Source organism: Styela clava, chromosome 9 (genome assembly GCF_964204865.1).
Source record: "Styela clava chromosome 9, kaStyClav1.hap1.2, whole genome shotgun sequence".
Classification (NCBI taxonomy): Eukaryota; Metazoa; Chordata; class Ascidiacea; order Stolidobranchia; family Styelidae; genus Styela; species Styela clava.
Genome location: NC_135258.1, coordinates 11,074,348 through 11,097,034, shown reverse-complemented (window position 1 = coordinate 11,097,034; position 22,687 = coordinate 11,074,348). Strand labels below are relative to the sequence as shown.

The following is a 22,687-nucleotide window of genomic DNA, read 5'->3' as shown; positions in this document are numbered from 1 at the left end:
TAGTTTACTTTTAATATTTGTGTAATTCGACCCAAAACAGGCGTAAATATATAGACTTAAGTACAACATTTAGAACACCATTGCTATTTATTTAGTGAAAAATCGTACATGATTTATTCAATTATAACTACCATTATGGTTTTATTCTATTTCGAAAAAATTATTTAATAAAATTCTACACACAATAACTGCAAAATTCATCTAGATTTTACACGATTTTCTATACATATCCTGTTGGGATTATAACAAAAACAAAACCCAACCATTTATTTCCTTGTTAACTGTAAATATAAACTCATAATTAACTCGTTTGACTGATTCCGGCCCCGTTTAGCTGATTTGTTTCCCGAACCGACATGAAAAGGTTAACTCTGAAACAGTGTTGAAAATATTAACTTGTTGTTTAAACCCGGTTTGGCATATATTCTTGTATTCCCGTTTAATATATCCTACAGTAGGGCCGAATTTAATCGTTTGTGTTTTTTTAATTTAATGGAGCTTGCGACATCTCGCTGACAAGTTTTTATAACACTGCAACCCAACGTTGAAACCAAATCCTCAACCTTCAAACACACGTCTTATTTAAGCGATGGTTCCAATTTTTATCCAGTCTGCTATTCAAAATTTTGCGTGCCAGAGTCAGGTCGACTCACTTACAATCCAGATGGACTTTCATGTATGCCTCATTCACAAATGCTTCAATTTTTTTTTTGATATGCTTGACACTAATTATAACACCAACAAACAACTGACTCCAAAATGGCAATATTCAACATATTTCAAACTGAATATTTTTTAAACTTTTTAAAGAGATTTAGATCTGAACTAATTCGACTTAGTTTTTATTCGATGCACTGGGCAGAACGTTTCCTTATTTACTAAGCATTCCATTCATATGTACGTTTAACTATCCCTTAATTCTCCAACTCGTTCCGAAGCAATGAACGTAAATTCTATAAGCATTTTATAATCATCAGCCGTTTATGTTCCGACTCTTTGGTAATAGAAAAAACATAACTGAATAAAATTCAACATATGGTGTAAATATTGATATCGATAAATCATGGTTTTACGTGATAACATGTTTGTTTTTATTCAATGAACATTAATTATTAATATTAATGGAGTTACCGTCTGAATTCGGCGCCGTCCAGTATCTATAATATTATTTTTAGCTTTTATATCAAATTAATTGAGAAGCTTTTAACATATTGAGCGCTTAGGTAGCGAAAATCATCTTTTCCAAAATTGCAGTTCTTGGGATGCAAAAACATTGCATGCATTATAAAATCATTTCACAACATCAACAATTCAATTACATCACTAATTTGTTGAACGAAAAAAACATCTTCAAAATGAACTCAAAATGTAATGGAACACCAAACACCACGATGTTTTAAATAAAGATGAATCAAACATTGAATTCCAATGTAAGTGAGAGGTCTCGTTATCTTGACGAAGAGTTTAGAAATTCACTGAACTCCAGAGATAGCGATTACATTTTATTCTTTTTCTACCTGTCCGGATAACAGCGTACTCGGCATTGTGGCATTTCTCTCTACTCTTATGAGTTTCAAATGAAGGTTAATCTAACATATAAGATACAAAGGGTAAGTCTGAGAGAACCCTCTAAAAATCGCATGTCCAGAACAATCGTTTCGACTACTAAAAACCCTGCCAAACGCATGGTAATCGATAAGTAGCCAACTGCCTAACCCTCTTTGTGGTAATCAAATTAGAAAAACGGAAACTGAAACATGATGTATGTTCATCAAACTCGGATGAAAACAAGTTCCTGGCTTTTAAATTTCTTTTTTGTCTATAATGTAATTGCATTCTTGGCTCGTTTTATATCGTTTTAAATTGGACTTTTGACAAACGCCCAGAGAGTAAAACGCTACTGTCCGATTGGTGAAACTAGACTAGACCATTAATTTAATCGTTTTAAGGTTGTGTCATCTCTTTTCTACCATTGACGATTTTCATTTATATTGAACTACTTCAAAATGAAATTATTCTGATTATCGCATACTTTATATAGTTTTGTTGATTTATTTATTTCCGATTATTTGTTTGGATATGCTGGTAGAAAATATGGCAACTACATTTAGCCAATACGCTGTGAAATCTGACTGCTTGAGTGGCAACTAGCAATCTGAAGACAGTGTAGTTAGTTTATGCGTACTGCGAACAGAGCTGTACAAACCGTCTTGTGGATATCAGACTGGAATTGTTTTATTTTTACTTGGTATTATATTCGGTTTAAATAATATTCACAGTGATAGGAATGTAACATATTCCAATATGGGCATGGGTATGGGCAATGCACAGATACATGAACAGTAAGTTATACCGGTAGGCTTCCTCAAAATTACAAAATGTTCTACGTACCCTCGGATAACCATTGGTTCGTAGCAACGAACTTCTGTACAGATTTCATCGTTTTTATTGGGCTCCTTGGCAGTCTGAGCAATCATTTTACCTAATACTTTCTAAATGTGCGAATTTCCTAACACAGTCTAATCAAACAAATGAGAATAATTAAGGCATAGGTTTGAATAACTTTCCAAAGCTGAAAATTGTTGCTGCTTCTGACTATTTCAGCTTAAGCATGCTACTAACCACGACAATAAACATTCACGCCAACTTCAACAAAAATCTTCATCTAATCAGTGATAGAAACTAATCGTTAAACTCCGACTTGTTGCAAGAAAACATATTTTAAATCTCTTACAGTCTGACTTGGTTACCTGTGGCATCTACGTATTGCCTTACCGTAGCACACGGTACGAACAACTTCGATGTTACCGTAATTCCTTGAATATATATATTTAATATTTATATAAATGCAATAAGCTTTATATCGAGAACGAGTTATTTGTAATGTAATATTTATCCATAACTGGAAGACATGTTGACTTCTTCATGATGCGTGAACGTATTTTTATTTTGGGAGCTGCGTCGACTCATTCATAACTTAGAGTTTCTCTAAGTGGTCACCATGATGACGTCATGATATTTAGCGCCGGAAATTCCATTTCGACCTTTAAAAGGAGTTATTCGGTAATAACTTTTTAATATTCTCCATTCCAAATGGACAGTTTTGTCGATTGACATCATCCTGTCGTAGCCTGGGACCATTTGTGCATTTGAATCCTGTTGTTTTTACATCTGTGTTCAAAAAATCTTTAAAACAATTACTATGAATTTCAATTAAGCTTTACAGTCATTTTGCTATATTGCCAATGGATGGATCTAATTACAAAATGCAATTTTGCTTTTAGGCTAGGTGGATCCGATCACCTAGCATATGTTCGGAAACTAAAATATCTGTACGTTAGAATAATTGAGAAACAAGATTGTGATATTTTGTGCTTGTTATTGGTATCATATTTTTTAAACTTCTATGAATATGTAACAGAACTTAATAGTTTACACGTGGAACTGGGTTTAGAATCACCTACCATATTTTGCTTTTTTAAGCAGAAAACCAGATTTTTTGTTTATAAATTTGTGAGATTGGATGATAACAACATAACTTATGTAACATGATTTGTGGCCTCAATACTTGCATTGATGACATAAATCAATGAATATATGTTGTTAATACGTACTTGCAAGCTTTATATAAGCTTGCTCAAAGCAAGATCCCGAGCACTCAACCAATAGGGGAAGGGTACCGGTATGAGACTAGCAAGCAACCGCAGATGATACCGCTTATTCTAATTTAAACTAATTTAATTTCAACAGATTCATTTGGTAGCTTATTCAAACATTTTTGTGAATTAAGGCATTGGTGAGTATTTGATATCACCAATACTGACGAGTTGCAATATCGATAAACTGTCAGTATAAAATATTTACCCATTTTTAAAATATAGTTGTATCATATATATATCATATAAATCATTAATGATTCAAATGAAGCTTGCAATCGATATGTGTTTCACAATATGATAGTTGCCATAATTTGAAACATGAATAACTCGATAAATGTCGGGCGTCGGGAAAGCTAAATTTGGCCTAATATTGATGTAACAATCGATAATAAAAAGGAGAAGTTCAAAATTCAAACCCCAGCAATCCTAATTGAAAGTCTACGAGACAAATTATATGTTATTGTATAGCTTAGGTCTAAACCAACGATTAACATATCGTCTACACCCTAAACCATGGTATTTGTTTTATTGGTTGCCCTAAGTGGAAGTTTTAAGTGGTGAATTTATATTGTAAAAAATCTATTATGAATTTGATATCGTTATTATTACAACTTATAAATGAGAAGTATGCATTTAAATAATATTCGCCGAGTAAGGATAACCAACCTTCGTTGATGCTTGCTTTCTGGAACGGGAAGCACCTGAAGGTTAAAGTTCAACAATTGTCCCAAACACAAGAACACATCAAGACTTTTGTTTATCTCAATGCATCTCTGGATGCAAATTTATGATCTTAAGTACGAGATTTGACTGATTGAGTGAATTGATCATAATGCGTGAGATCACGAAGGAAGTCCATACAATTAAATAAATTATTGTAAAATAAAGACTGGTTTGAAGTTGAATGAATTATTAAATCAACTGCAAAGCGATCAGCCGAAAGAATCTGGGGCAATTACAAGCAATAATAAATCTTTTGCCTAAGGCGAAGCGAGGTTTTGTTGATGAGGTTCATGTTTGGAATATAAGAGTAACATATGGGCAAAAATAACCTTCATTGTTTTTAATAGAGCAATAGAAATGTATATAAGGGCAGCATTGGTCGCAGTTATAATCCATGTTCATGATGAGTGTTCATGATTATAATAAAATATGCCGATTGAAGTTTAATTTTGTCGATTTCCGTTTCTGTCATTTTACCACAAAAAAAAAAAAACCGCAATGAGGCGTAGTTTCTAAATATACTGAAGTTGTAGAAATTTGGGATTTCTTTGTGAATAAAAATGCACTAGGTGATAGACAAGAGCCTTGAAAATACCCTTCAACTCATTTTCAATTGAAAAACCTTCATTTGTGTTTAGTTTATTCTCTACTATGAACTAATAAAGCCAGCTAATAATGCATCACTTTCATATTTATCGAGACAGATCAAACAGTTATCTAAAAGTTATAAATGTCACGTAAATATATCATACACCACCCGGAATGCAAAATAAAAACTTTTGCGCGATACATTTACGAAATGTTATGTTAGCAACAAACTAAGTATCTTGTAGGGTAGAGAATAACGCTTCAAACTTCAGTTTATATGTCATCATTAACATATGTTTTCCTCAACGAAGTCTCTCCAGTATTTGGTGAAAGGTGTGAATGTTAACTTGACATGTTATAGACTTCATCACATCATCAACTTGACATGTTATAGACTTTATTCAAAATATAACAGCATTTTAACAACAGAAGATTTCAATGGAGTAAACACAATTCTGCAATGGCTCTGTTTCGGTACAGATTTGCTCATGCAAAAAGGCGGGTATCGTGATGCTGGCCGATAAACAGTACAATTATGAAGCTGCAGAAGATGAAATATTTTGTAGATTATGACACTTTCACACCATCTGGCGGCGCATGTTTGCGATATCGCGATGTCCTAGCAAAAGTTGAGACGAATTTGGGGAAATGTTTGACATTATTAATTTTGAGCATCATTTTTGAACGCAGAACCATACATTTTGAAATCACACATATGTAAACGCATAATCCTTACCACAATGTTGTAATATAATTGATACTAATTTTGTAACTATCTTGGGTTTTAGAAAAGTGTTAATATTCAACATTACACATCGATATGGATTAGTCATTCCCATGTGACCCTAGATATATTTCAAGGTATATTATGAATAAATCGTAATACCAAACATGTTTTTGATACGTTAGACCAGGGGTCACCAAACTACGGCCCGCGGGCCGGATCCGGCCCGCAATAACACGCAAAAATTGCTAAATATGTTTCCAAGGGAGATTTTCCCGTGCATCGTCTTCCTTGTTTAATTCGTAACATTGGCCAATCAGCAAGATGCAAAAACGTGACGTATTAATAGGTCTTTTCGCTTCCGCTCGGACACTTTTTTCACCCTGATAGATTTTCAGTCGTGGTTGTAAACAATATTTCGTTTTTGCGACTTTAAATGCTATTCGTTAGTTTTTGGTTGTGTTTCGGAAATTTAAGTATGAATCAAATAAGTCAATCATCATTTGCGTCCTTAGGAGTTGTAGTTTTAATAGTAGTAAGGAAAAATTAGTCTAGGAATAGCTGTGACATAATAAGCTAAAATTCTTTACCGGTACGCAACGTTTTCTGAGAAAAATGCACTTGTACACTCGTAGCGCGTGCTTTCGACGAAACTGTTTACGTTTCTTGTGCTAAAATAAACATCGAATGTGCATTTTGCGCTAACAGTACTGTAATCCCTCGCGTACTGCTCCAATTTCACAAGTCACACTAACTCCGATATAAATAAAAACTGCGTCAGTGGATAGATCTGAGTGAAAATAGAAAACAATACCAAGTTTATAAAAAACGGTCAAGTAATAACGGAAATATCGGAACTTTAGTACCACCCGACAGGCCAATTTTTTCCATAAGGATTGTATTACTTTTTGATAAGAATTGTAATAAATAGGAAAAAAGAACACATATTATTCACTAATATTTCGATGTGCGTCACATCTATGGAATATTGAGACTATTTCTGGATTTTATTCTGGCAACGGTCATTGACACCGCCGAAAGATCGTCACAAATAAACGCTGGAGTTTTTGTGCATGATAGTTTGACAGTGGTTCATTGTGAGTACTATTTAACGATGTTCTGATTGTGCAAACTTCATAAAAATTGGTAAGTATCAAATTAGGAAGGAAATTCACACGTACATATATATAAAAGTTATTGGTGTCCATAGACAATATCATTAATTTGCACTACATATAACTGGAGCGTAATTTTGGGAAGCGTCGAATGTTGGGAAATTTATGCGCTAATGAAAAAAATCAAATACCAGATAATAGATGTTTATTTTATCTAAATTATGTCAAAATTTCATGGAATTCTAAGCTACAGCAAGCAGTCCGTAGTCGTTTTTATGAGCGGTTTTCTAACACTGCATAACGGTACTTAGCAGACATGATGCGTACATTTTTTGGCGCGAAAATGCGGATTTTGAAAATTCCTAATTCACGACAGAAACGTTTTGATACCAGCTAAACTCAGGATAGTTGTTTAGATATTGAAATCTTTCATATTTGTTTTCCTAGGATGTTCCTGATTGCGATATAGATAGAATTTGAATCAAGTCTTCAGAAATGTAGAAGATGTATTGTTGAATGGATTTCCCAACTTTTGTTCCCAAATTTATTATATTGCATTGACAAGAATATTCATCCGGCCCGTTTCAACACAGTTTGAGTCATACCCGGCCCGCGGTCAGAAAAGTTTGGTGACCCCTGCGTTAGACAAACACTATGACCGTTGTACGATGAAATGGTTCTATTTGACGTCAACGAAATACATCGCTTTAAGTGGTTGATGACATTAAGTTTTCTTTATATCCAACTAAGTAAACTCATAGTTAGATATATTCAAGCTTAGCTGACCGATCATACAGACGGAGAAATGATTTGCCGTTTTATTTTTATTTTTGTGGTAACTATTAGGTTGTGAATATTTCTAGCCAATGGATACGTTGTCTTTCTTTTTTACTTGTTTTTACGCACATAATATTGTTATTATACCCGAAATTGAACCGGTATAAAATTATAAAATCTAATATTTGCGATTTCATTACGCCAGTTGTTACAGATGGATGCTACTTGCCCGTCTATATGTGCGCACATACCTTCTTACTTCGAGACTCGGTTGGGCTACAAACCTGCGAAAACCCATATAGCCTAATAGGAAGTTATTTGCTTAGCGACCGTATCAATTGTGTTATTCATCGTTGATAGCATGCGATTACCTGGAATGCAAAGAGTTATTTTTTACAAAGTATATGGCAATTCAGAAAAAACAATACCGCGAAAATAATTTTTTTTTCTGCAATTATCTAGTGTTTTGCAAGGATTCATCCCCTCTGAAATACGACATATGCCTATGTAATATACTGTCATAAACACATTGTATCACACATCAATCAAGTACAAAGTTTACATTGACAAAAAAGCTCGCACAAAAACATTTCACGTTTCCATTGAGGAATATTTAACTGAACACCATCATTGTTCAAATTTTCCTTGAGTCTATAGGAACAAAATAAACAATGTGGACGACTTTTTGACGTCAAGCGTTTGAGGATAACGTAACAGAAGCACGTGTCTTTTCTTTCAAGGAACGGGTTTTTAACACGTTTGTGTACTTTCTTTTGTTCTATAATGAAAAATCCGGATATTTCGAGCATGTTGCTCAAAGCAGTAAGCGACGACTCAAAAAGTACCTCTTTTAATATGTAAAATATTGGCTGAACACATTTGATTTGAGTCTACATCTTCTTCTTTTCAGTGTTAGCGTCAATTATGTTTGGTCTTTCAAGTTTGGATTATACATGAAGTGGAAGTATGCAGTCTTTGTTCCCTTTTATAAATCTTTCTGCGTCTAGTTTGTGAATATACACAAAAATTCTACATAATTTTACACTGTTGTATGTTATTAAAAAGCCCACTTGACCATGAAGTGGTGACGTGAAGTGGTCGTTTGGATTTTACCGTTCTCATGCAAATTGATCTGAAAGTTTATTCAACATAGGGTCAATTTTCTGTTACCGTGGTGAAATCACAATCGCTGGAACTTTCCTGAAATTCAATTGTATTTCGTTTGGAATTAGATTAGTAATTTCACGTATCGCGAAGTCGCCATTTTCCCCTTCGTCCGTAATTTTATTAACTCGAATAATTGAGATACCGCGTTAACCCGCTAACGTAAGCAGCTGCGAATGCACCTAACATTTTAGTTGTCATCTAAGATTTATTCTATTGTGCAATGCACAATTTTAGCCACAGCTAAGGAAGCTGTTTACCTCTTTGAAACACAAATTATCGTTTCCCAATGTTTATTTTTTATTCAAGCGCAGACACATTCAAGTGTTCCACAATCAAGCATTCCTTTGGGCAAACAATTCCACATTGAAGTTTTTGATAAATGAAGGATTAGTCTTTTCGTTTTATTTATTGCTATCAAAAAGAGGTAAATATAACGTAACTCAAGATCTGACAATAGTTGTAACTGAGTTACAATGAACTATCAAAATAAAGTGATTGAAAAACAATTTTTAATTTGACGGAAAAAGTAATAAAGCACCTTTAAACTAATTTTTCAACACAAACTATACTTGCAAATTTAAGATCAAAATTGTTTAAATTAAGACGTATGCCAATGAAATTCTAAAAAAAAACTTTAATTTCCAAAAAATGATATAAAAAATGTCCGAATCTGGGGTTTTTTGAAAAAGAGGCTACATACACATTAAAAAGGCAAATATTTAAATGTTTTCTATATCTGCTTGTCAAAATTAATAAGGTGCAGCTTATCACGTGGATTATGTCTTCAAATTTGTTGATTGTGATTTAAAACCAAAGAATTTTTTTACTGTTCAATTTATAAAGTTATGCCTGCACGGGTTCACAACTAAAAGTTTGAAGAATAATCGGTATAAATTGTGCAGTTTGACAAAATGTAAAGATAAAGTAAAACAGAAACAACATAAAGTCATTATTATACAGTAGATTTTCAAATTAATTTTAAGAAAAATATAAAATAGAAATAGGAACATCTATTAGTAATATATTATTGCAGTTAAATATTAGTAGACATAGTAAAGATCAAATGAAGATCAACGACTGATACTACCTCATTTGCACGTGTTTATAGTGTAAGTAATTCAAGTATGTATCTTGAAGAATTAGGTTCAAAAATAAAGTACCATTTGCCATTGTCAACACCCGAAAAAACTCGATTATATAGATCGCAACTTGATGCATTATTATTCATAGACTTGTTATGGTTTTGTGTACTTTTTAGGGTGGTAACTTGGTGGCTAGAATGCTAACTTCTGGTAGCTTCTAACTTTTATTTGGCATATCAAAACATATGTAATGTTATGAAAATGATAACAAAAACTAATTTGTCCTGATTTTATTTTTTGTAATTTATGATGCTTCAATTCTAGTTCCTCTGCCTGACTGGCAACTTTTGGCAGCAACCGAAAGTTGAAATTTTGCAAAAAGACTTTTGTTTGATTTAATTCGTATTATATAACGCAAAGTTGTACCTTGCCTTGAATTTAGTAAATTTCCGGTTATACCGTATTTATATGAATGTATTATATTTGTTAACATAACTTAAACACACGAAAAATCAAAATTTAAGCTGACATGCTATATGAAAAGATACTAATCAGTAAAAAAAAAGAAATAATAAAAAATAAGCAATATGTTTGAGGTGTGCGACATGAGTTACAGAAAAAAAATCGGACTAATGTCAATTATACGTTTTTTTATATTGTTTTCACTTCATGGGAAAAACAGGAATAATCAGTTAAATTTAATTTGTATTAAAAACGAAAAGTATTCTAAAACTTCATGTAAAAATTTCATCATGGCATTTGAAGGTATGATGGTTTACTATGCTGACGACTTCGGAATTTACAAAATTGTCTCATATAAATATCATTACTGTTTATAAATTTTAATGTTTGTAATATTTAAGCATTGAACTTCTATAAAGTGAGAAAAAATGAACGAAGTTCATCAAAGCGTTTCCATAGATATTTGGGCCATGAAACGTGGCCATATAATTCTATTTAGGTTATCCAAAGACAGCGTTTGAAAAAAATGTGCATAACAGTCGCGATTATTCAGCTATTCAAACATGTCCATACAGAAGCCATCAAGATTAGTATTTCAAGAGATGTTTAAATAAGCTCGTGTCTTTTCTTATAGTTTCCTAGAATAGACTATTTTTAAAAGATGCCGATCAAAACCAGTAACCCCTACGTGTAAAAATGCTGCTTGTGTAAATGCTTATTCGGACATGTGAAACACCTCATTAAAATTTGAGAAGAAAAACATACCCATATTGGCTATTTCATTGATTTTTGTAGTCAAATATTTTAACGATTATGTATATTTGGTTAAGCTATAAGAATATTGTTAAATCGGGCGTTTCTGAGTATCCCAGATCGATAAATTTGTTCACGGTACCACAAATACGTGTTTTCACCCAAAAATAAGCAGTGCAAATAATTTAATAACTGTAAATAGGAATGAATTTGACGTATATTAAGATTTCCGTTATGTCTGATAACAATACGAAATCGATTTTTTGGTATCTATACCGCTTTCCGATTAGTTGTAAAATTTATTTACATTCATTCGGTAAATATTGTGACTACAAAACGTAATTTTCAAAATTTCAGTAATTCGACAAGGATTACTTGGTTGTTTTAATGATACGGTAATAGTAATAATTAGTCAAGAAGGTTGAACATAAATATTCAGTGATTGGACTTCGCATGTAGAGCTTGATACTCTTGGGTGTATTTACTTTAACTTACAAGTAAGTTGCTGATTTTTTTTACAGTTGGCTGACATTTTATTACACTATTATTGTAGATATACGAAGTTAAAATAATTTTTTTTACAAAATAACCTGCCGATTTTTGGAATGTTGGTGATTGTGAGTTTTCTCTGGACTCCTCTAAATAAAATATTTGTCCAGATTTGTTTATAATAAAAAATACAAATACTTAAAAGAAAATGTCGTTTTTGCAATAAATAATAAAAAAATGTTGGTGTAATAGTAACAGGATTATACTAACGCTTTGTCTGTATCGGATTCGGATTGTTCAGTTGAAGTTACTGATTCTTTCGTCGAATGTTGAGGAATATTCGAATTTATGACGCCGTTCTCTGTATAGTCTTTATCAGAATCTGGCGATATGACAATTTGAGGTAATGGGTCGTGTACTACATTGTTTTTCGTTTTTGGCGGTTTGTTATCTATATTTTCATGGGGAGGAGCGGGAAAAAGACTCTTTGACCTTCTTGTCCGTTTTCCTAACCTCCCCACCCCATTTTTAAACGGTTGGTGATTTGTATCGTCGTTTCCCCAATATTGCAAAGAGTTACTTCGTCCAAAATCACTATATCTGCGCGAAGGATACAACAAAGCAGATTCACTGTCTCCCGCTTCACTTTCAGATATATCAGACAAGCAGTCTTTTTCATACGTGTGGCATGGCACAATTGATATTTCACCATTCCCGGATTTACCGTCCGTGTGATTTTGAAACGAATTTCTACTACTGTGAGGTGATGTTGGGCTGTCATGACTATCATGTAAAGCCTCGTCTGTGTTTAAATATAATTTATATTCACTCTCTGCATCGCCTTCATTGTTATTATTCGCTGATTCGAAGCCATGGACGTCAATCTCTTCTGAACCAAGTCGAAATCGTGGGTGGCGAATCGGTGATCTTGTAGGGGACCGACTGTAAATGCTAGAATCTCTTTTAAGTATACCGGACGTACTAGTTGTACTTTTTCGACTCTTTTTTCGGGATGACCCTCCACTTAGAAAGAATGTTGTCAACATGTACAAAGTACTTTCACGTGTGGTATCTTTATATCGAGGAAATGAGTCAGATAGAGATGCCCTTTTTGTTCTTTCAAAACCTGAAATCGAGAAACTTGAGTGTGAATGTTTTACCCGATGAAAAAAAAGCGAATCAAGAATATAGTGATAGTTTCAGCAAAATATTATATGATTTATACCTGACATTACAACTATATCAATACACACATCGAGTTTTATAAGACACAAAAACCAGTGTAAACAATTTTCAGGTTTGCATCCTTATGACCGAGTATGTCATCCATTTTATTCAACTTACTATAAATAGCTATTTTAACACTTAGAATTGAAGTTCACAAAGCATGATTTGTTTTATTTTTTCAAATCACGTATTTCAAGTACCTAGATAATGCAATATAAGTGCAATGCTATGAGTCAAACTACAGTTCCCAATAATGTCAATAAAAATTATGATTGCCAACCGAGAGACAGTTACAGCTACGCTACTTGATTCTTAAAATAGCATAAAAAACCCGAAAAAATATTTTCCAGTAACGACATATCTGCAAAAGGTCATCTATGGGTTTCGAATTTACTGACCGATGCTTCCGATCACCTGATTGGGCAACTCCCAACTTTAATGGACAATTGGGGTACACTATGAAAAATATTTATTAGAAATATTAAGTATTTCATAAAAATTGGTTTATTTGGTAACAAAACCTGTTTATGTTAAAAAAAGGTCAATATGATGATAAAAAATCGGACGTCAACTTGTGGAACTCATTGATTGATAGTGAAATTCTATTGATCATGTAGTTTAATCCTAATATTAAAGAGACTATCATAAACGGTGATCATCTTGTCTCAAGAGCCATGACAGACGTCGGAGGAAGAAGCCCCGTAGGAATTTTCACGGTGACTAGAGAGCGAATTGTAATGACTGACGAGATAATCCGTTGATACTTTTTGTTTAAAATTGACGAAGGATATGAGTTTATAGCAAACCATTTTGTGACATTTCTCAATGACCTTTGACTCCGGGAATACTGAAAAACATTGGTTTGATGTGATTGACGTAAAATACTCTATGCTTGGCACTGGTAAATGGGTTTTGCTTTAGTGCTATGTCTCGGGAATATACGAATGACAGTTTCACCGGAAACTAGCAATTTCAGGATATTAAGTTCACCTTCAATAAGTGTACATTGGTAGTACAAGAAGAAGTAATATGTGGGTCTAAGAATCAAAGATTATAATATATAAACGAAATTCAAGTTTATTATTAAATATGTTATGCTTTGATTTTTTTCACTGAATTAGACAGTCTAGCTAGAATTCGGACAGAAGTTCAAGCCAATAAGAAAATTTTTCAAACTATACCGTGTCTGTGAAACAGAACTTCATCGCTGTCAAGAATGATTAATAATATACACGTGATTTCTATGTTGCTAAAGTTTTAGATGAATCGAATTTTAACAAATAAGTACGTTTTTAACGGAAAACTTGCCTGATTGCACATCATATACGTTCTATGTAATATACTTTCGCACTAAAAATACGATGACGCACTTCATGCATATTTGTGCCACCATACCATTAAATATATCCCTGCGATTTTTGTAGCGTGTCGTTTGTGACTGTAGTATAAACAAGGGACAGTGTTTTTATCATTTTCCTTTTTATCTTTTCAACGCCACATATGCACAGGATTGACTTTTGACCCCATTATACGCATCACCCCATTTTTTTGCGGCGAAAACAACGTAAATTGGTTTTTCAAAGGTGGCATATTTCAAAACAAATTATTTTTGAGGTTCGAGACCCAAAATGTTAATTTAAAAAATTTTGATAAAAAATGAGTTCCAAGCATTGGTTCCGAGCTTCAATAAAAAGTGAGTCTTCTAAGTGAGTGTGAGGAACCTTGCTTTGAGCAAATTTCATACAAAATTAGTCTCAGATTTTTTAATTTCTTTCAATTTCTCAATTCCTTCTCAACCACGTATGGGTTATAAAAGTCGCAAGTAACATCAAAATTCAACTAATTTTATTTTTCTGATGAGAGCACCCCGATTACCTAATATGAAGGTCAAATGTCATGTTAATATAAATTTTAAAACTTGTTTCCACGCATAATATAAGTACCATTATGCAAAGTTGAAGTACTACTTTCTAGTTTTTAGTAACGCAGTGTTTGGTGTTACTAAAAGATTGAATACTAAGGTAAATTAAGTTTGAAAACGCCTAAAACACATAAGTTATGAGGGTTTACAAGAACGTAAAAGTAAAAAAAACTAAAGGTAGAAAAGCAACCAGTAACGTCTTATGCGCGAGACATTGTCTAAACTCTAAAGGATTATTAGTTCTACTGGTTCAAATATCGGCAGAACTCAGATGACACACCAAAATATCTGATATTTTTTTTTATCGCAATGTACAATATCAGCTAAAAACACAAAAGTGCTTTTACCTTCCGAACATGGCAAACAAGTTAAGAGTCTTCCAAATGCTCGTCTGAATTGGTTGTTATGACAGTATATAAATGGATTGAAAAAGCTATTTGCGTATCCCAACCAATTGAATGTTGTAAACCACCCGACTGGAATACAGTTGTCAGGACAAAATGCCTGAAAAAAAAATTGTTAAGTTTATTTAAAACATCTTTTTTTATGTATTAACGAATAATGATATATTCCTACCCATATATACAGTAGTAGTGCTGTTAATTACGGGAGTAATTGCCAGAAATAAGCATGCAAAATGAGTTCTATCTACAAAATTAGGAAACGCGAAAATAATTTCCAACAAATCACAAAACAACGGATCATCGCAAAAATATTGTAAAAAATATTGCAATAGAATTTAGAATTCAAAATACAATGCCATAAAGAGATGAAAACGTGATTGTTTTTTTTTTAATAATGTTCATGAGAAAAGGCAAAAAAGTGATAATTGCAAAAGTATAAAATGACGAAAACAGACAAAAAAGAAGAAAGTGCAGCAAACCTGAGTTAAATTCATGATAAAAAACGGAAGCCAGCAAACAACGAATATTCCCATGATATATCCCATTGTGAAGACGGTTCTTCTTTGTTGTTTGTTCCACAGTGGACGATTCGTGCCTGGCATGGAGGCTCGACGAAATATACCGGTTTGGTCATCGATTTGAGACGCATGTCGAATTGCCTCTAAAGAAAAAAAAATTAAAAACAAAAAATAAATCTTCAAATCTAAAACATTTGTATCTTTTTCTTAAAGACAATTTGTACGACAAGTTATTGAGGACCAATGTATGACAGATTTAATCTTCATAGACAAGTGTGTATAATATATAAACAATATTTGTCCGGCTCAATACCTAAGTAAATGATTGAACTTGAGATGGCTTTTGACTGCGTGCCCGTGACCTTGAATATGTTTTAATCAAACATAAGCGTCATAACCACGGAACAAATTTCTTTGTTCACTACTGAAAGGAATTGAATGAAGTGAAATCGATTCTAGTACAATTAAGCATTAACTGTCTGCAATTTTTATAATACATTATATATATAAAATACAATTTTGGGTACTCCTGAAGTATGCGCACCAAGATGTCGCATAACTTGAACTCTAACCTGGTACACAACCTGAATTCAGGTTGTGCGCAATCTTGGTGCGCTTACTTCAGGAGGTCCCAATTTTGTCTATGTAATAATCGCAAACAATATTATATATAACAAAGAATGTCAGCCCGAGGGGCCCCACTTGCCATACGCCACGCGTGTCTTTTAACGAAGGCGCACTAAGGTCAAACTCAGCAGGGTTCCCGAACCCCGTTTATACAACCCTTGGTTGGGGTTTCGCCGTATAGCAGGCAGGGATTCGTTGTGTTCCATAAATATATCATAGTCATGGACAGTGTCTGCAATTTATAAGTATCAGCGCAAAGATCCAGCTGCTTTACTGGAGACAGGTATTAGGAATGTATGAATCTGGACTTATCATTCAGAGTGTAATATATTGGGCACGATATGCAATCAGAAAGAACTCTGACTAATATAAAAGTTATTAAAAATAAAAAATAAATACCTTTGAACACAATGGAGTAGCTAAAGACCATTATAATGAGAGGAATGTAGAACGAGATAGCTGATGACACAAGAGCATACGTTTCATTTGTTATAAAGTCACAACATTCAGCGTTGTTGTAGCAGCAATTCGCTTTCTCTGAATCTTTCTTCCACCAACCAAGTTGGATAGGAATAAACGCAATACTTGCCGAAGTTATCCATATTACCGCAATGATAAATCTGGCTCTAGTTCGGGTTACGTATGTTGTGTAAGTAAACGGCTTTGTTATAGCAAAATATCTATCCAGAGCTATAACACAAAGCGTTTCTATGCTTGCTGTTACGGTTAATACATCAATTGATACCCATATTCTACAGAATAGTATTCCAAGACCCCATTTTCCGTTGATTACATATGGAATTCCTAACGGAAGAACCACTGCACCCATAATAAGATCAGCACATGCTAAACTTCCAACGAACATATTTGTTATAGTCTGAAGTTCATGAAACACCAAGACAGCTGAAATCACCAATGCGTTGCCGAATATTGTCACGAATACGACGATTACTAAGATGAATACCACAATGACTTTTGCAGCGCCAGTCATCTCCGAAGGGCCGGCTTCTTCGCTGCAATTGTAGACACTGTTTGAGATGTTATTCCCAGAAATTGGACGAAAGCTGATGAAGATTGTTTCCGGCAATGACTCGACGACATTTGATGTTGATTTTGTGATGAACGATGGGGTGCGGTTGTTAGCATTTGTTGTCCCCTGAGTTAAGTTGTGGGTTACTGTATTTGAAAATCCTGGCTTTACTAATTCCAGCATGAAGATTAAAAGTAACAAGGAAAAGGTATTTCTATAGCCCATCTGATTATAAATCACTTTTAAAAACATATTTGAAGCATATTATGACCTCAGTTTCACAGTGTAGAACAGAATGTGTACTTAATTTATTACCTGCATTGAAATACAAAAATAGTAGAATAGGTAAAAAGACAAACATTTACTAATTCGAACCGGAAATAATAAAATATCCAGCGTTAAGATTTTTGAGATAAAGAAAATGTTTGTCATTTATGGGAATAGAGAAGTAAAACAATAATATTTATACATTTACAACATTCGCACAATCTAAACTGAAGTTATTAGAGAAAGATTTTTTAATAGTAATATTTTTGGTGGATATGATTGGGACAACACACATACCTTATGAAGAATGACATCACGGTGTTTTATATCATTTTGCTGTAGAATTGAGTTTATGAATGTGCTAACGCATATACACAACAACAGCGAGTATTTAGTAAACTAATTCCGCAGACATAGAGTGAAACATAATATATATAGGAGAAAGTTGCGAACTGCTCAACATTTTTGATTTGATGATCAAATGATACGGTCCTTCTTATGGTTGTTAAAAGCCAACATAAAGTGTATTTTTCTGTTTTTCGTAAATATCGACCTATTGCTAATTGAATAAAATGACCGTATAATTAGGAAAACTCGCGTTAAAATTGTTGTGACTCGGTTTCGTGTTTTATCTTTACACCACCTCGACATTTACTGACAAAAGTGAGAAAAATAGTAAAATAAATTGCGTATTTGAGATATATGGTTTGACGAGTTGATATTGATCAATATGCTCAATCTATATAACTTATCAATGACATATACTAAATGGTCCGCCAATTCAGTTTTGTGTCTTGTGTTAATATGAAAACATGCGCTCGACCTCTATGCTACAGCTAACGTTCTATATAAAAGATGCTATAAAAAACTGATATAGATGCATGACGGGAGATGTCAGAAAAATAGACAGGGTTTAATTATATCAAATATACAGGGTGACACATCAAAAACAAAACCCATAAATTGCTTAGTTGCTTTTCTGTGTGTCATTTTTTGTGTATGATTGCACCTAAAAGTTTTAGTGATCTACTCCTTGCACATAAGTGATGTCCTCTCTGCAATATGTTCAAATTGACCCTGGTTCCAATTTTTGCCATTTCGTATTTAACTTGCTATGCCACTGCAATTATACGTCATTATATAAATGCAATAGAATAAATATGTCAAACGAATAATGCTGTTATTTCATTTTTAGAATGAACTTCAGTAAAACTTCGAATAAATGGTGAACAAGTTAGCCAAGTCAATTGTTTGAATAAAACTTGCTACTTAATATTATGCACAAAACTAGATTTGAAATGGATTCAGTTTCAACCGTCGTACTTTATATACACGCTCGCGACAATCATATTGCAATAAAAATATATCATTGATTACTGTCATCACTGTGTAATTGGTATTAGATATCCAATTTAATCTCTTTTCAGTTGCATTTACGTGTTTGTGGTTTTTTCGTGGTCAAAGGTTTTGGCTTTTGCTTGTAACTTTACTTTTTTACGATGTAGTGATATAAGGCCCACGATGACGAAATTAGTGACGTTCATTCGGATTTTTAAAAACTGATTAGACAATTTAATCTCACATTGAAGAATTGTGTGGAAGAAACGAGTTTGCAACTGAATAATTTATTTTTAATCGTTCAAAGTTAACGTTGTTTGAGACCAACTAAACAAGTTTGCTAATAAGCGTGGTCAAATTACGTTATTCTCGGGGAGAGGGAATTTGTCTTCAGCTTACGCAGAAAGCAACGACAGTCTTGTTAAATGGAACTACTAATGTACAAAACTTCAAGCACGAACCAGACGCGATTTCAATTGTTTAGTTGATTCAAAGTAGGAAACAGGGAAGATAAGACTATCCAATTATTTGAATAGGGTAAACCATCATGAGCTGTATCAGAATCAGACCCTCAAATCCAGGCGGTTTTGAGTTCTGGCAATATTGACTGTAAGCATGTTTATGATTTGGTATATGCATCAAAACAACCAACCTTTTAGTAAACTGGAAACACAAAAATTTTAAAGTTACCTAAATTATCCCAAAACGCTTGCTACTAAAATAATCCGCACAAGTTTACGCCAAATATCAATTAGCAATTTATAAAAATGACATTTTATATTTCGGTATTTTTTGCTAATATTAAAAACGTTTATTACTATTATTAAAAGTATTCAATGAAATTACGATATATAAAGCAACCAAACATTTTATTTATATTTAACCCAATATTGGCATGGTATTGCGGCCCTAAATCAAGTATAATATACTTCATGAAAAAATTTTGCCATGTCATGCATGACCTGCATACCCCTGTTTTGTGCGTTTCAAATACAATTCATACGCGGCCAGGAATAATAGGACTAATAAGTAGTTTCATTTGACTGTCATATTCTAGCTCTTTGAACTAGCGACGCATAATACAGTTTCTTTTGTTCAAACTCTAATACACAAAACGTTGAAAAGACAATTGACAAACAATATGTATTCGTTGATGAATACGATCCATCTTGGTACAATAGCTGTCACGCTCTCTATGGCTATTAAATAAATGATTACCGTTCAATGGCGTTTTGGCGTTATTTTATTTGAATTGTCACTACGTAATATAAAAATTGATTCGCCGACTGTCTGACAACGAAAAGATCAGTGCATCAGATGTAAACTCCATTCATTTCTAAAACGAACTATTTTAAAATCGAAATACCATCGACTTTAAATCGTCTAATTTTTCATCTACTACCGTCACCGATTACGTTTACAGGTAAAAAGACTCTGAAAAATATAAACGCACTATTTTTAAAATCCGATTCCCTTCCGCACAGAATTGGGGTATAATAAATAAATAAAAACAGTTCAAATTTCGCATTTTTTCTTATCTGATTTCGGTACTACAGAGATGCTTAGTTTAGGTTTGTGTTCTGTTGAAAACTCCGAAAACGTTGTATTCTCTATATACCATTGTTGGAAAACAACTGTCTGTTCTTGTTGACAATCGCAAAAAAAATATAAAGGATCCTTAAATTTATATTACTGCCAACAAATTTAGAATTTCGTCACCATTTGTGAAATAAATTTTTATAACCACTTTCGCCGTGGTAATTTATTAAATTTCCACGCGGCTAAAATCAATAGACGAAAGCAATGATTGTTTACGACCAACCTACCAACTACCCCTAGAGTAAATCAAGTCCCGCAAATTTCCATTATACCTCGAACAAAATTCAAATGAGTTATTTGGTTCAATGCTAATTCACTTCAGTTCAAAGTGCTTGCGGTTTCGTAACTAAGGATTACCTTTTAAGCAAAGTAGTATAAAAGAAGAAATGAACCCTAAATGGGGTTTTCTCTTTAGGTCTTTCTACGATAAGAAATTGTTTGGTATGTTATCCCCGCCCATATATGGTCCACTTTACGAATTAAGCATACTAAACTAACCCAAATTTGAATTGAACTTCAATCAAGCTTGTTACAACTAAAATCTATTTTCGCACAACGCTAACGTACAAGTTGTTACAGTAATTGAGTCACAATAGTAAATAGTGATTATAAATTGAATATGACAATATCTTATTCATATGACATAACCGATTTGAGTATTCTGGTTACAAGACATTTTATGTTTTTAAGTGATATTAAAATTTCAATATTTCTTGCGTAGTTTTTCATAGTATTTTCAAACACTTGTCATCCAGTGTTATTGATTTTAATACAAGTTTCTGTACTGCTATAATTTATTTGTGTAATCCCATCCTGACGACGCCCTTATAACCTTGTACAATCGATTGAAATTAGAGTAGTGAATTTTTCACATATCGTGTAGTAACAACATTGATTTACTGCACTTGATTAAACAAAAATACCAGTAAAGTAACTTTTCACAGTAAAATTAAAAGTTGAGTGACTTTTAACACACTTGATGCAGAATTACTTGAGTTTTGCGTGACACGGACTGATTTTTATCGGCTTTCCTCTCCGTTTAATAAATTTCAGCGTTCGACTTACATCTCATGATCACCACCTCACTCAGAGTGTATAAAACAGAGTGGGTAACGCCGAACCGGTAAGATTCCGGCCCTTCCAAACCATATTACTTATTACCCAGCAATGAATTCTTGTGTAGAGCCTAGTTTTGAGTGCACATCATATAAATAGGTAATATAATATAAAATTTATTTAAAAAAAGTTTATTATGACATATGCAAATTAAATATGGGCAGCTTATAAAAATGTCACAAAAGTGTGCTTTATCTCCCTACCAAGTTTGGCAGAATTTTAAAAATACATACATTTTATTACTGTAAAATATTGAAACAATTAGTTATTTTTCCAACAGCGATGTTGTTTTGTAAATGATGCTAAATTGTTACTTTGACCCAATCATATTAATAAGTCGTTATTCGCGACGATGTATTTCGTCACCGACACATAGATATCCCAAATGAATATGGTTTCACTGATGAACTAAATATTAGGTCAAACGAGGGGTTACGAACTAATTATTTACCTATTAGATAACTTGTCCCTCAAACATAGAATTGTAGAAAGTATTAGGATCTCTGTAATAGTAAAATGGCAGACTTTTCTGCATACGTATTTTTTAAAATCGTTTTCTGAATTCGACATAATGTTTCAATTTGCTCAGAAATTTGGGCTGAATATGTAATATTAATATAATTATATAAAAACTAAGAATTTTTAAAATGTAATATTTTTAGCAATTTGGGTGAAAATAAATGAGAGATTGCGTTGTGTTCAATATAGATAAAGTAAAAACTTTTTCTATATTTTATATAAATTATGCAGTGTTTACAATTCAAAAAACAAGGAGAATAACTCGCATTTGCGAATTTTAACTTCTTCTTAATCCTTGATTTCAATGATTTTACCTGTATTGCAGCAAACTTGTGAAAGTTTGGTCAAAAAATATCCATTTTGAATAAAATACAATAAAATACTCTTAAATTTTCTCAATTATTTATAAAGCATAATTAATAATATTTGCATATTCCCAAAGGAATAAATGACGCCAAGATTCACATAGTTAGACAGACACCAGGGTCAAAATTAAGGAAAATTAAACTATTAATATAAAATTCCAGAAGGTAATGATGCATCTTCGATATTCAATCCTGTCAGTAATACTCATCTGTAGCA

General features: G+C 33.0%; 1 protein-coding gene and 1 long non-coding RNA gene across 2 annotated transcripts in view; both read right to left on the bottom strand.

The window, feature by feature from the left end:
* Positions 1–22,687, bottom strand: part of LOC120338946 (uncharacterized) — a 59,875-nt gene that overhangs the window by 6,897 nt on the left and 30,291 nt on the right. The gene's annotated exons all lie outside the window — the stretch shown is intronic.
* On the bottom strand, positions 10,333–17,577 carry LOC120338941 (uncharacterized). The gene is made up of 4 exons (XM_039406966.2): positions 16,636–17,577; positions 15,571–15,752; positions 15,035–15,191; positions 10,333–12,665 (listed from the first exon to the last, which is right to left on the bottom strand). The coding sequence occupies exons 1-4, from the start codon at positions 17,516–17,518 to the stop codon at positions 11,800–11,802; spliced, it is 2,088 nt and encodes a 695-aa protein (XP_039262900.2). The 5' UTR covers positions 17,519–17,577; the 3' UTR covers positions 10,333–11,799.

Coding starts and splice junctions, on each gene's coding strand:
- LOC120338941 (XM_039406966.2), bottom strand. CDS start 17,518: ATGTTTTTAAAAGTGATTTATAATCAGATGGGCTATAGAAATACCTTT. Junction 15,753..16,635: donor CTACTCCATTGTGTTCAAAG/GTATTTATTTTT, acceptor TTTTTTCTTTAG/AGGCAATTCGACATGCGTCT. Junction 12,666..15,034: donor TTGTTTGCCATGTTCGGAAG/GTAAAAGCACTT, acceptor TCTCGATTTCAG/GTTTTGAAAGAACAAAAAGG.